The sequence below is a fragment of the Boleophthalmus pectinirostris genome, unplaced genomic scaffold (assembly GCF_026225935.1).
Source record: "Boleophthalmus pectinirostris isolate CB_2022bp ecotype Guang Dong unplaced genomic scaffold, ASM2622593v1 HiC_scaffold_18, whole genome shotgun sequence".
NCBI lineage: Eukaryota > Metazoa > Chordata > Actinopteri > Gobiiformes > Gobiidae > Boleophthalmus > Boleophthalmus pectinirostris.
This window is the reverse complement of record NW_026571133.1, coordinates 9,185,400-9,201,469: the sequence shown is the minus strand read 5'-3', so window position 1 is coordinate 9,201,469 and position 16,070 is coordinate 9,185,400. Positions and strand designations below refer to the sequence as shown.

Below are 16,070 nucleotides of genomic sequence, written 5' to 3'. Positions count from 1 at the left end.
AAGGGCCCATATTACATTATTTTCTGATCTGTTAAAATGTTGTTTCCTCATCACAAACAGACCTGGAGTTGTGTTTTGTTTCATTCACACAGATCTTGCATATTTAGGCTGAGTTCTTCTCTCAAACAGAAAACACTTTGTTACACCTTGTGATGTCATGTGGTAATACTAGTACATGAAGTGCTCCACTGTGTTTTTAAACTCCATACACCTTCACTATAATCATTTGGATAATTTCAGCCCTGGAATTACCAATTTTTACTGAACTAAAGGTAAAAGGTACTTCATGACATTACAAAGTGGAACAGAGCATTTTAAGCTTTGGATAATTGTAAAGATTATTTACTCACATGAAACAAAACTCCAGGTATGGTTTTGCACTGCATTAAGTAACAGGATTATGACACGGTTTAAAGGTCACAAGAGTGAGTTTTGTGTAACATGGGCCCTTTTAACAGAAGTGAATGACAACAGTTATATCATGAACATGGCCTTGCAGTTCTAATACTTGACTAGACTGGTTCCTTGATCTCATTGTGACACTGTGAGCGCCGTGTCTTTCACTGACAAAAGCAGCAGACAGCCGCTGTTCACTGATACCTCTTTATCTCCTCCCACACATGCACACGTACACACACACAGTCTCTAGAGCCGCATCATTTTATATATTTTTTTAGCACTGGCATTTATTTAGAATATTATGGATTATTATTTTGTTTTAAGATCTGTTACTCAAGTTAGACTTTAATCTGATCTTTGTTTTAACATAATCTGACCATAAAGGAATTACTTAGTTTATTTTCATTTTATTTTTGCTGTAAAAACAAGACCACAAACGCTTGTACTGATGACAGAATCAGACAATATTAAAACTTTTTTGTGTGCATAGACTCACCATGGTAACTGATGAACATTCCATCATAGAGATACATGTAGAACACTTGATGTCACTGCAAAGTATCAATATAAATATCATTGTTTTGCCTGGGAGGTTCCACAGTATAGCATTAATCTAGCATTTATTTCCTTACATACTTTCATTGCTCAAAAATACCTTAAACTGGAGCTACCTGCTCAGTTCAGCTGTTAAAAATATGATTTAATTTTTGTTTTATTTCTATCAGGTACCTGTCTGAGCCTGAGTCTGTTGGCGATCGGCTTCCTCCTGTCAGCACAGCACAGTCCTCCAGTCACTTTCCACCCTCTGGACCCGGCCATGGCCAACTCCACCTGCAACAAGTACCAGTGAGTAAGAAAAGAAAGTCTGTTGCATCTGTGTTGTGTGGGTTTAATGACTTTAGTCTAATCGTAATCTGATCTCTGCTATTTTGGTGATATTGTCATTGTTGATTCATGCCTTGCTTAATGAAACCACTCTTTGCAGCAACTGTGAAAAGAAATGTTTAACTTGCAGAGTTTTGCTGAAATAAAATTGAGCTTCATGTCAGTTTTTGTTTTGTGAGAGATGGACAGTCAAGTGCTGACTACTATAATTAGGTTTATCATAATTTTATAACAAGTCAAAAGTCAGTAAGAAAGCAGGATGTGCACACTACGACTAAACCAGTTGGACAAAACACCTGAACATTCTCTTCCTAAACTCCAGCACCAGCAGCCAATCCTTACTCAGTGCTAGTGCAGCCTCTGCAGCTCAGTGAGGGAACTCTGGAGGTTCTGAGCTTTCACATGACTTGTGAACCTGTCACCGTAACACATTTTGAAGTACAATATATGGATGAAGAAAATATAGACAGTAAATTATAATATAACTAATTAATGCCACTGACACAATAACCCAAGAGCAGATTTAAAGCACAAAAACTATTCTAAATGTACAATATTGTTTAAGAAAAATCATGAGCTACAATAAGTATATAGCCAAATGAAACACTTAAGTATTTAGTTTGCATCATAGAAGTTATTAATTCAACATTTTAAAGCTCAAATCTTATCGTATAGCCAAAATTTCACATTAAAGCAAATAAATTCTACACACAATAAACAATGACTCCCCAAAAAAAGCATTTGTTGAATGAAAAATCCATAAGTATCGTGACAAGCCTAACACTTGTCCATACACTGAGAATGAGAAAAACTTGTATGTGTCCTATTTGCAGGTTTAAGGACTGATAACTCAGGTTCATTTGTGATTGTAGTTCCTTTTTAAAACAGCAGCACTGCACTATTCTTTTCAGTAAGGTGATAAAGTAAAGCTCTTAATTAGAGTTCATTTGTCAGGGTTAACAGGTCTTAAGCCTGATGTTCGCTGCATTAACTCTCTTCATCTCTGGAGTCTCAGTTTCATTCTTTTGCAAACAGCTCCAGCTCCTCTTCAGCTCCTCTCTGTTGGCATCCCATTAGAAAACAAAGCCTCACTCAGGCCCTCACACAGATCTCACTGTGTGCTTGTCCAATTTACTCTCACTTAGTAGAAAACAGGATGAGACCAGTGCTACCATGGTGGAATGTCCTCTAAACTACAAACTAATGGAGCCACGCTGCAGAGGGCAAACCCACAGACACACAGGGGCTTTTACAGGGCCCCTGTTTGTTCTCTGTATGTCTCTCACAATCTCATTACTGCTCATTTAGAAGAGATTCACTCAGAGCAGCGTGACTACTTCATGTCTAACACAGGACAATTACAAAGAGGTTTTTTTTTTGCCTTAATAAAGCTTGAACAAAGACTTAATTCATAACAAACTGTTTGTCAAGAATGATTCAGCCTTATTAAAGTAATACCCTAACCATAATTCCCAGCCCCAACCCTTTAGGTACTAAGCTTAATAACTGAGTCTTTCTTTGTGCTTTTTTGAGTCTGTATTTAGTGTAGTTATTATGAAGTGTTACCTTTTTGTTATTTATAGGTGCCAATTTTTGTTAAGATACACTTTATTAGCCTGATTCATCAGCCAGTTTCACTTTCGTGGAAACTATCTGACCTCGCAGCATTAGAATTCGCTGGCTTGACGGTAGCCGGGTACTTTTTTTAAATTGAAATGCTATTTGGTCGTGACATATGTAATGTGCCAAATCCCATAGGAAGAAGGACAATAATGTCTATCTCCTTGAAAAAAATCATCAAACATTCTCTTTGTTCCGGCTTTAGCTCCTCGATCTCTGGAATCATTGCCAACACAGAATGTATGTCTTCGTCTACATCCATCTCGACCGACTTTGTTTACTGTTGTGCTGTACCACAAAAGGGACCCAGACAGGAGCTTGAGTTTGATGTCATGGCTTCACAGCTCTTCACCGTCTACAATTTCTGGAGTTCTTGCAAACTGTCTAGTGTATTCCGATTTCTGACCTAGTTGCTGGAGAGAAATGAAACTGAGTGGAGGCACTAGGTGGCACCAGCCTGGCTAATACTTTATTGTCCCCATTGGGAAATTTGTCCTCTGCATTTGCTCCATCGTTGAATACTGCTGGGGCAACTGGTCAGAAGCCTTGGACAATGCAGTGCAGTCACATCTTAAGCTAGTCTTGGTCTGGACTACTTTAGCTGGAGGATTTTACCTATTGTTTTTGGGTTGATGGGGAAACCAAAGTGCAAAGAGGAAACCCATCCAGACACGGGGAGAAAAATGCACACTCCAGACGGCCAGAGAGGTCCAGAGAGGCTGGCAGTTGAACCTGGAAGCTTCTTGCTGTAAAATGTGAGGAAAAGCCACTCTTCTCCTCTCTCTGCTGCTTTGTATTTCAAAGGTTTAGTCTGAAAAATCAACTTCTATGCTATAATGATTTCCCTTCTTTGTTAGTTTACTTACAGTTACATTTTGAGTGGTTAAATAACTGCAAACCTTCTATTTTTATTGTTCTTTCTATCTGTACACTGCTTATTTTAGCCTCTGTGTTCTCTGGCTGTAATTATATCTAAGTGCCTCTGCCTCTGAGAAAGAAATCAGGTAAAAATAAAACTGTGAATCCAGCGCTTTTGAGCTTGTTTAAATAGACTCTTCATGGACTCCTCACACAGCACTCACGACCCTGATGGTCTGAGACTCACTCACATCTGCACGGCGGCTCTGTTAGTCACTGGTGGAAAGAGGGCGTTTGTAAACAGAAAAACACATGTCAAGTCTATATTTAATACAGCAGAATAAAGTGTTTATTTAGAGGCTTTGCACTGATTTATCTCCCATGTATCTTAATAAAATGTAAGATTGTCTTGTCTTGCATCAGTACAGATACTGTATATTGTATTCATGGGTTTCAGCTTCCTGTTTCTCCATTTCAGGGCCTGTTTACACGAGACAAAATATTTGATTGGCGTTTTGGGGCTTAAAAACGCAAAAATCTGAAACCACCCTCCAGAGTGGAAAAGTTGAATACGCTCCACTGTAGAGTTTCTGTCTACACTGCCCAAGACGCAAAACTCTGCTCAGATCTGCTCACGTCACGTCCGCGTTTACGTCACATACACACAGTACACAGAAACAAACATGTCGGATGGCATGTATACCCAATTGCATTCCACACACATTTGCATCACTGTATGCATGCAGATTTCCTCCCGAAAACACTTGTCTAAATGCGGAATAAAAAGTGAAGATGCAACGCCACTTTGCGTCTTCTGTTCAGACTGTCATCATATAAACGTAGCCTAAAAGGTATATTTTTTGTTTTAAATTGTTAAGCGCTATGGCAACGGTTCTTTATTTTCTGAAACACAGGTATAAGAAGCTCTTCTGGTCAAAATATGTCCACTGTGTGCTGTCTGCAGGAAGCACTTATAAACTCATTGAATAATTTCGGACCACTGTAAACCATTTGAAAGTAACAAAAAGTTTTTCGTGTTAGGCTATATAAAGCAGGGTAACATGGTTTAAAGATGCTGTTGGAAAAATGTAAAAAAAAATCTTTAAAATGATTGCTATAACAGAGTGTGGACCCTAATACAGTAAAGGTGGATTTGATTGATTCAATTTGAACCAATCTCTGTGACTTTTAGCACGGCCCCGCGGATTAATTGATTGTGAACAGTGAAATTATAGGTAATGACTGCTGTTCTCTCCTTTCCCACCTCCATACCTCCCTCTCTCTCCCTCTCTTCCTCCGTCACCTCTCGCTACACCCCTCCCCTCTCTATCATTCTTCTGTCATCTCTCTCCCTTCCAATTTTCTCTTCTTCTCCCTCTCTCTCCCTCCCTTGTCGTCCCCCCCTCCCTCCTCTTCCTCCCTCCTCTCCCTCTCTCCATAGGCTGTGTGAGCCGTGCATGCTGGACCCTGGCTGTGGTTTCTGTTATCGTGAGAATGGCTCTGCTCTGCTCACCTCCTCCTGCGTCCCAGTCAATAAGGCGTCCACGGAGCACGCGGCGTGGGGCAGGTGAGTCACTACACCAGCGGGGGGTAGCAGAGAGCAGCAGGAGGCAGCAGGGCGGGCTCCTTCTATCATCAGGAAGTGTTTCCAGTGAGAGCTGTAACAATAAAATAAATTTAAGTGTAAGAGGAGCTGTTGACGTCACAGCAATGGCAATTCAGCACAGTGTTTCTCAGTCTGCAGTTTGTCTTACACTGTGGTTTATTTTTCAGGGTTCCCGCTTTTTTTCACTGACAAAAGTTCTAAACTTTTCCATGACTTTTTCATGACCTAAAGTTAATTTTCCATGACTTTATGGAACCTTCATGTGTAGAACTGATCATACTTTTAGGGCTAAATAATAGTTTTTTAACATTCAAAATACTGTCAGTGCATTTATTTTTGTCTATTTTAAACAAAAGGTGCATACATTTGAAAATAATCATAATAGCCTAATGATAACTTAATAGAAAGCTGTACTTGCGTGAAAGAGATACAAAAATTCCATGACTTTTCCAAAACTTTCGTTGAATTTACAAAATTTCATAATTTTCCAGGCCTGGAAAATGACATTTTCAATTTCCATGACCCCGAACCTCGAGTATTTGTTTTAGAAATAAAATAGGATGAAATTTAAATCTTATGATGCACAAATTTAACTTGTTGGAGCAACAGCACTCAACATCTTATCACGTGAAAGAGTAAATTCTAAATATATTTATTTTTATATAATGTTTCCATAAATAATATTGTTAAAGCAGCAGTCATTGACCAAATCAGGCCACTGCACACTGTCTGCATCCAATTACAAACATTGCAAACCTGGAAAAGTTGACTTTATTGTTATGTTATGTTTTGAGACCATAGACTGTGCAAGTGGACATATCTAACTCGCTTGGGAACCCGTTTCCAAATAGATTGTGAACATGGGGGCACTTCCGGCTCCAATAACTCTGTTTCCAATTTACTTTACAAAGGAAAATTGTGGCCTCTCTCTTTAACTGCTGCTGTGAGACTTGCCATTCTAGTCTTAAAATGTTTGTATCAACCCGCTCTACGTGATCCGGGTGCCTTTATTTCACCATTTTGTCATTTAATAAATTCTTGGTATCTTCCTGATATGCAACTTGGCTCCACATTTGACCCATAATCGCTAACCGCCAGCCTCGGTGAGCTTCATTTGACTGGAGCTGAACACTATGGGTAACGTCACATTCCTTGAGTTTTTATAATGATATTCTTACCATCAGCAAAATGGTGTCCAAATCAGGAAAACAATAAAAAGCCATTTGACAGGAAATCATGAATACATAAGGACACATTCACACTGGTCCTGTTTAAGACCAGATTGGTCCTAAATTAAGTTCTAGTCCAGGTTAAATGTGCGTTGAGTAACTTTTCTGGTGGAGGGTCCGTCAAAGGCTTTTCACCATGGAGATGTTATTGCTTTGTCTGGAATGTTTCACAGTATGGCATTAAACCTTTCTATCTTCATGGAGACCAAACTAGACTAAATTACAGGTCAGATCCACTCACAGTCAGAATGCCTGTTTTTCTAGTTATTTATGAGCTGTAAAACAATCTGTGATTCAATAAATGTAAAGTAGAGCTGTGGCAAAAGGAGAAATTCAGTTTGTCAACTGGACAAAAGTTTATTTTATTCAAATAGGTTTCACAGCTCGTCCAAGCTGCTTCTTCAGTTCTACTGAAGAACTGAAGAACTGAAGAGGTGAAGAAGCAGCTTGGATGAGCTGCGAAACTTATTCGGCCAAATAAACTTTTGTCCAGTTGACAAATTGAATTTTGCCTTTTGCCATGGATTCTACCTGAACGACTGAGGGATTGTACGCTCATATAAAGTAGAAGTGCTTAATGTCATACTGTGGAATATTCCAGGCAGAGCAATGACATATCCATAGAAATCCAGAGAAAGAAGCAGGTAACAGACCCACAACAAAAAAGCCGCATAGTGTGCCTTTAAGTCTAGTCACAGTTTAGTCCCAAGTGTGATTGAACAGATAGACATAATTATAAAGGTGTAGGAATGTAACAGCATCCAAATCTCTCGTTACGATATTTTCATGATACACATTTCACGGTACAATATTTATTGCGATATTTTGTGGAGACACTTTTTCCTTTTAAAATTCCTTGACAAGACTATGGTTCTGTCATACTAAGAGATTAATAACAGTTCTTCATAGTTCTTCATGTGCACTTCATCTGCACTGAAATAGAGCAAAGGATCATGGTATATGTAGTTCTCTCTGGTTTTTAGCCTTTGCTGCACCATAACAATTAATTTAAGCAAAGAAACTTAGAGTTCAATACACTGTGATGGTCCACGATATTATTGTGAGACTTTTGACGATACAATATCACGCTATTTACATCCCTATTAAGATGGGGGTTTTTTTTTGTTTATTTGAGTCAATAAAAGTTTTCTGTGTTTTCTCTAGATGCTCAAATGTAAGCCAGAAGGACCACGCGTACTGGGCCTACAACTACTGCCCCACCTCGTACTCTTGGCTGGTTCTGTTGGGTCTGGTGCTGTACTTGGCTGCTTTTGCTCCTGGTAAAAACAAAACCAAACAAAACATTTATTGCAATCAGTACTGTCTGTCTACAAACTTGAATCTAAAATTACAATTCAGTTCAGTTCAATTCAAATAGTCCAGACCTTGGATGGAAAAGTCCTTCGTTACTGTTGCTAGGCTGAAAAAGCGTTATGTAAAGATAATTATAATAACTATAATTAAACATATTTGGAAAACCTGGCTATTCATTTAAAACATCTGGTGGCATAAACCCCCCATGCACCTTCACTAATGATATAGAACATTATGAAATATTTTTAGAAAGGTGATTTAAACTTGATCTTGAACCTTACAATTCAAGGCAGTCTAGTTTGGATCTCTTTCCTTATGGCAAATCTTTTTTACTGCAAGTCAAAATAGTCAAATTTTAATAAATACATTTTTGACCAGAAACTAAAAAGATCTGTATTACGCTATTTTCTAATCTATGTTTTAAAGTTGTTTCCTCATCAAAAACATACCTGGAGTTGTGTTTTGTTTCATTCACACATGTTCTTCTCTCAAACTAAAAACTCTATTCCTGTTTTTTAAACTTTATACAACTTGACGAGAAGAATTTGGATCATTTCAGCCCTGGAATTGCCAATCTCTACTAAACAAAAAAGTAAAAGTTCCAAGTTGGAACAGAGCATTTTCAGCTCTAATAAGACTAAGAATCAAAAACACAATTCCAGGTAAGTTTTTATGAGGTAAAAGCATTAAAACATGGCTCTCAAGCTCTCAAGAATCCATTCTGTGTAATATAGAACCTTTAAGAGATGCTTTTATAATCCGTTTGCTTTTGTTTGAATCTCAACAATCAGAGATCTATTGTTATGCAGCCACGAAAAAGAACAAATAAATACCTGTCTGAAAAGCCCATTGCCTCTCTGTACTTTCACAAAAAGTTTTGCTCTACTTTTACCATGACAACAGATTAACTTGGTACAACCTAGTTTAGTTTAGTTCATTTGTCCCATACACACACACACACAGCACTAAAGGCCTGTGTAGTGAAATTCTTATGTATCATACAGTAACATGAATACATTGAATATGTGTACTACAAAAATCTAAAAGTTAAAATGACTTGAATTAAAAACATATTATATTGATTTGAGTAAATTTCACATGAGAAGTTAAATTCTATCAATGGAACAAGTCTTTTTGTAGGTGAAATACGCCTAGTTACACTGAAGATAACTGTCACGGTTCATGTTTTGTAGTTGTAGTTTTTGCTTGTTTTGGTCTGTCTTTTTCCTGAAGTGTTGTGTGCCCTTGGTGTTTAATAATGACATTAGTCCTGTCTGCTTGTAGTTTTGAGTTTTACTTCCTGTCTCTTGATTGATTGCCCCGCCCTAATGTGTTACACCTGTATCTGTGTGCATATATACCCTGTGTTCTCCTCTGCCCTTTGTTGGTCCATTGTCTTTGTCAGTATCATGTCTGTTGTAGTTTCTATTTTTGGATTTTTCTGGATTTTGTTTCCTCTGGTTTTTGGTTTTGTTACATTAAACAACTGAAGTGCAGGCCTGCATTTTAGGTCCTCTCCTGTTTCTTCATGACAACAGGAAAAACAAGAACTCTTTGTACTTAAAGGTTCTATATTACATAAAATGAAATCTTGTGAGCTTCAGGCCATGTTACAATGCTGTTTCCTCATCAAAAACATACCCAGGTTTTTTTTCATTCGCCCATGTTTGAGTAATTCTGGATTATTAGTCTGTCTACACCTCCAAAGATCAAAATGCTCCGTTCCACCTTGTGATGTCATGTAGTGTTTAGCGAAGATTGACAATTCCAGGGCTGATATTATCCAAATTATCCTAGTGAAGGTGTATGGAGTTTTAAAAAAAAAAAGTGGAGCACTTCCTGTATTACCACATGACATCACAAGGTGGAACAGGGTGTTTTCAGTTTGAGAGAATAGCTCAACCTAAAGATTTTCATGCACGTTTGTGGGTTAAGCATGTATGAATGAAACAAAAAACACAACTCCAGCAATGATTTTGATGAGGAAACAACATTATAACATATATCCGACAATAGTGTAATGTGTTTAAAATAAGAAACTAAATTACTAAATATGTTGCTAGAATTAAGAAAAAAAGACTTCCAGTGGCAGATAATTTTACCTGTCAAGTGAAATCTTTTTAATTTGGTCTCAGGGAAGAAGCTGCTCCTCATCCTTTCACTTTTCCTGACCTTTTTTTCCATGGTGTCCAGGTATGGGCCCGATGCCGTGGACCATAAACTCAGAGATCTACCCTCTGTGGGCGAGGAGCACGGGTAACGCCTGTGCGGCCGGAGTCAACTGGACCTTCAACGTTCTGATGTCCCTCACGTTCCTGCACCTGGCCCAATATCTCACCTATTACGGTATGGATCAGGGGTTAGAGTTATTACTTGGTCTGGTTTAGTCTCCATGAAGATAAAAAGGTTAAATGCCATAATATGAAACATTCCAGACTCCATGGAGCAAATCTGTTATTGTTAATGCTTAAAAAAATCTTTAAAATGATTGTTATAACAGAGTGAGGACCCTAATACAATAAATGTGCATTTCATTGATTCAATGTGAACCAGTCTGTGTGACTTTTAGCACAGCCCCACGGAGTCATTGATTTTGTACAGTGAAATTATAAGTAATGACTGCTGTTCTCTCCCTTCCTACCTCTTTCCCTCTCTCCCTCTTTCTTCCACCATCTCTCCCTCCACTCTCCATCACTCTTCTACCATCTGTCACTCTGGCTTTCCTCTCTCCCTCTCCTTCCTCACCCTCCTGTTAAACTGCACTGAGACCTTTTGACTGAGACACAAAGGCCACTGAGAAGCGCAGTGTAAATGTTGCTGTAGCAAAACTTCATTTTCCACCGGATCAGTGAAGTATCTCTCTTTGTATAAAAGATTTAACCCATGTGACTAAAGAAAACCCAGTAAAATATTATACAATTTTAGATTTGTTATGGCTTATTGCTGTCTTTACTGACCTCACTCAAAAACTCATACTACATATTATTATGGACTGTTCCACAGCATAACATTAATTGTATCTATCTTGCATTTATTTATTGCTCAGATAAGTTTACTCCATGGAGACAAGCAGGCAGACCCTCCACCAAAAAGTTACATAGTAAACCTTTAAATATTATGCAAAATTGATTCCTGTGAGCTTTTAACTATGTTATAATGTTGTTACATCCTCAAAACCATATGTTGAGTTGTGTTTTCTTTTATTCACACATGTTTGAGTAATGCTGTACATCAGGGGTGTCAAACTCAAATTCACAGAGGGCCAAAATTAAAAACTGGAACTACTCTGCTGTACATTATTAGTCTGTTTATATCCCCAAAGCTCAGAATGCTCTGTTCCACTTTGTGATAACATGAAGCAGTAGTTTTCAAGTTAACAGCTACCATTTACTTTTTGTTCACTCATGTCTGGCAACTCCAGAGCTAAACAAAGGAGTCTAATGAAGGTTTATGGCAGGGGTGTCAAATTCAATTTCACAGAGGGCCAAAATTAAAAACTGGAACTAAGTCGTGGGCCAAACGAAATTATATAAAATTATAACTAAATTTTAAATAAATAATGTCTCTTGTCTATCTGTAGCTGGCAGACCAACTCTAATACATATTTGATATGATCTCAAGGTCCAAATATAATTATATTGTGGGCCAAATTTGGCCCCCAGGCCTGAGTTTGACATGTCTGGTTTACGGAGTTTAAAAACACAGAGCGCTTCGTGTATTACCACATCACACAGTGAAACAGAGTGTTTTTTATTTGAGAGAAGAACTCAGACTAAATATGTAGGATTTCTGTGTTAAACATGTGCAAATGAAACAAAACACAACTCCAGGTATTCCTGTAATGAGAAAACATTATAACATAGATCAGAAAATGGCATAATATGGGCCATTTAAACAGCAAAGGCGTCAGACCACTCATCAAACTCTTCAAACTCTAAACTTTATTTTAGAAGTTAAAGAACATGAGTCAATCCATGAAGTTACGTAATTTCCATCAGTCTCTCTGTGAGTCTTCCTCTTCATTCATGCTGTCCTCTCTTATACATCACCACAGACACAATCCAAGATCTGCGTCACTCCTCTGCGTCACATCTCTTACCTAATCCTGCTCCTTTGTCTAGCAGCTGGAATTCCCTCCAACAGGAAGCACATAAGCTCATATAGATCAGTCAATGGGACGTCCTGCTGGGTAATGATCACTATAAAACCAACTGCCAGTGGGAAGAAATCCATTTAGAGCTGTGATGATGTTATGGGTGGGCGATATTGACTAAAATTAATATCTCAATTTTTTTTAAGTGATATCCAGTGTCAGTAATGAAGCAATATTATGGCAATCCATCAGAAGTGTGCTGCAATGTGCTTAGGTCTGTCACAATAATTACTACATTGATTTACTGTTCAGTACATGAAAGATGGAACAATATTTTTGGGGCTGAGGCTGAAGAGGGACAAATATGTAACTATGACTAATCAGAGTGCTTCATTTGGTTTTGTATTGGGTTTACTGGGAATACACTGCTTTAAATGTATGTGATTTGTGTAAAGTAGTTTCAGTGAGACATTTTCTTTTATTATGATCAACTCTTCTCCATGGAGATGTTATTTTGACATAAATGAAGAAGAAAATTTTGAAGTCAATGAAATCTTTTAAAGCATAAAAAAAAATTCAAAACAATTTCAGTTAATAAAAATGCATTAGATTTTATTAAAAGGCATTATGTATATATATTAGGGGTCAAAGTTCTCACAATAATATCGTGGACCATCACAATATATCGAATTATAAGTCTCTTTGCTTAAATTAAGAGTTATGGTGCAGCAATAGCTTTAAAAAAAAAACAGGCCGAGGGAACTACATAGACCAAGATCCTTTGCACCATTTCAGTGTAGACTACATGAAGAAATAACAGTTCTAAGCACTTTTAAAGCTTAGTTCTTTGGATTAAGTCTTGTCAAGGCATTTTAAGAGGAAAAAGTAGCATATTAACTTTATTTTGTTAGCCTCCACAAAATATCGCAATAAATATCATACCATGAGATGTATATCATGAAAATATTGTACAGAGAGATTTGGATATTGTTACATTCCTAATTGTGAGCCTCCCTGTCATATTGTAAGCTTTTCCACAATATCGTAATAAATATCGTACCCTGAGGTTCATTCCGTGACGATATCATATCATGAGACTTGGATATCGTTACACCCCTACCATAAATATATTTTTAAAATGTCAAAAGTAAATGATGAAAATATTTTTAAGTAGTGTTCCATCTTTTCATCCACTCTGTCAGACATTTTCAAAAATCTCATTAAATCAATCTGTAATATTATCATCTAACTCTCTGAGGCAGGGGTGTCAAACTCATTTTGTTCCGGGGGCTGTATCCAACCTACTTTGATCCCAAAGGGGCCGGATCAGAAAACTCATGTCATATAAACCCCAAAAATAACAATAAGTTAAAATATTTGTGCAGAGAAACACAAATCTATTACAGAAATCTTTTTTAATTGATGAACTCTTTCTTATTATAATATTATAATATTATGAACAACCTGAAACTTTAAGAAAAATTCAATTTCGACACAATGTTTTAACATGAACTTGTTTGCAAACAGGAATAAGTCAATTTTTCTTGTAAAATTCTGCACTCGGCTCCACTTTTCTCATGTTGGACATTTTTCTGATGAGGGTGTCACGGTCAACAGTCAAAACGATCGTCCTTTAAGAGCGTTTGGAAAGAGACAAGTCTTCTTTTGTGCTGCTCTGGTGGGAGGGGCCACGTACAGAGACGCTGCTGTGATAAACACCACAGAAAATTATAAATATTTTAATAGAAATTATAATTAAAATATTTTAGTAGAACATCACCTAAGGGCCACATTAAAGGTCTTGGAGGGCCGGATCTGGCCCCCGGGCCTTATGTTTGACACCTGTGCTCTGAGGGCTCGATTTGTATATCCATGATTTTTTTAGGTTAATGAAAATTTGAAGAATTTGCCAGAAAAAAGTAACAGATATAAAAACAAATCTAATATAAACAAATTTAAATATATCCTTTGATTCAGGAAGAAGGTGTGGAATAGAAACACATAAAGCTGCTCTCTTAAATACTCTGACACGCTGATGGACTTCTTTATATTGTACAAGTAAGAACTGTAGTACCACCGCCGGCTCTTGTAATCACCGAGGTCAGGGTCCGTCTTATAATATAATTTTATTTTCACAGCACTTTCTGTTAAGTTGAAAGGTGCAGCTGTAGTTTGACACAGTGAAAATGGAGATCAGAGCGCTGAAGAAATCTCATTAAAGTTTGTCAGGTCTGAGACAGTTTTTGTGTCGTTGTAGCAGACGCCGCTAATCCTCATTTTTCAATACAGGGATTTGTCACTCAGAAATGTATTTAGCGTTTTATTATGTCATTGTTTTTAAAAAAAATATGTCATAAGTGTGAAGAAATGTGTCCAGCATGACAGACACTTTTGTTTAGATGACAAGAAATAATGCAGAAATGATATGAAAACATGATAAAAAACAAAACATGTAAATTAATGACCAAAAAATGAATGAACCAAAAATGTAATTGTCAGGCCATTGTCATTGATCTAGTTAGCCTGTGGTTGTTGTGATTTGGAGCAGACTTTGGACTTCAGAAGAATATATTTTCAACAAGCTTTTCAAAATTTTCTTACCATATTTTTCTACTCATAACTGCATCATTAAGAAGTTACGATACGTACCTCGACACATAGACCACAATACGACACATATCTCAATACAGTGCACTTTCGATTTGATAAGACATATTTCAAATCGATTCGATACGGTTGTTTGTTAGTGTTTGTTAAACCACTTCTTGTGCAAAGTGAATATGAAACACAAACATTTTAATTCTCAAAACAGTGAAAATGTCAAATGTGTTGCATAAATGAGTTTCCTTCCTCTAAACAAGCAACAGAACTGTAGCTTTAACAAAATAATTTAGTAAAATATACCAAAACATACTCAATATATCGATACATCAAACCACAATGTCGATACTTATTGTGATACAATTGCTATTTTGATATTTTTGTACACCCCTAGTAACACTATTGATTACAGCCTTAAGCATGGTTAAAGACCTACATTTACAAATAATGTATTAAGAATGATAAGGAAATGATGGCCAAGTTGTTTATGGTATGATTTTGTGTTTTGGTTGTCAAGACGATTATTCACAAAACAAAAAAAGATACGAGATAAGTGTCCTGAGCGCTTCAATTTTTGATCCACTCTGTTACTCGTTCGTTTATGTACCAGTAGTCTTTTCTCCTTTTTTTAATATGTAAGCAGTCATGTTTGTTTTTGACGGGTTAATACGTCAATCACACCCTTTGGAATCAGGAAGGCAGGACACAGCTCCAGATCCACTCGTCTTTGTAAAGTTTTGTCAAAGTGCTTGGTTCTGGTAGGACAAGTGGGTAATCCTGCTTTAAGGTTATTGTGTCAGTACCATAAATTGATTTAAATATTATCATTTATTGTCTATCTTTTCTTTATTTTCCCGCTATCACAGTTAACTTCTTCTTCCTTTTCACAGGAGCGTTTTTCCTGTACTCCTCTATGGCTCTGCTTGGTCTGATCTTCATCTTCGGCTGCCTCCCTGAAACCAAAGGACGTCGCCTGGAGGAGATCGAGGCCCTGTTTGAAAACCAGCTGTGCTCCTGCGGCGTTTCCGATTCTGACGAGGCCAGACAGGTGGAGTACATCCGAGTCAAGGGGTCAAACTACCACCTATCTGACAACGATGCCTCTGACGTGGACTAGGGACTGGGTTTTTGAGTACAAGACCTTTACGCAATGTTATTTTAGCTCACTTTCGATTCAGTCTATTTCAGGAAACCCAAACAGTGTCATTGTTTTAGCTGCACAAGAATGAATGTTGCTTTTAGCATATTAAAACCTGAATTGAGAGTGAGCTAATTCCTAAAGTGGATGTTTATTTAAAAAAGTATTGCACAAACAACAGTAAATGAAACTCCTGTAGTGTTTATGTAGTGGAAAAGGGACTGTTGAGCAAATACTGACTGGTTAGTGCTATATAGTCAGCTCCGGAGGGACGCTACTGATGATTCCACCTCTAACCTTAACTATGACCTGTGCTAAAATGAATCC

General features: G+C 37.3%; 1 protein-coding gene across 1 annotated transcript in view; it reads left to right on the top strand.

The window, feature by feature from the left end:
* LOC110166345 (proton myo-inositol cotransporter) overlaps positions 1-15,722 on the top strand; it is a 150,316-nt gene extending 134,594 nt beyond the window's left edge. Inside the window, exons 6-10 of the mRNA XM_020931582.1 lie at positions 1,125-1,245; positions 5,204-5,329; positions 7,762-7,877; positions 10,105-10,257; positions 15,496-15,722. Of these exons, the coding sequence (XP_020787241.1) occupies positions 1,125-1,245; positions 5,204-5,329; positions 7,762-7,877; positions 10,105-10,257; positions 15,496-15,722 (743 nt within the window). The remainder of the gene's footprint in view (positions 1-1,124; positions 1,246-5,203; positions 5,330-7,761; positions 7,878-10,104; positions 10,258-15,495) is intronic.
* Positions 15,723-16,070: the final 348 nt, after the last annotated feature.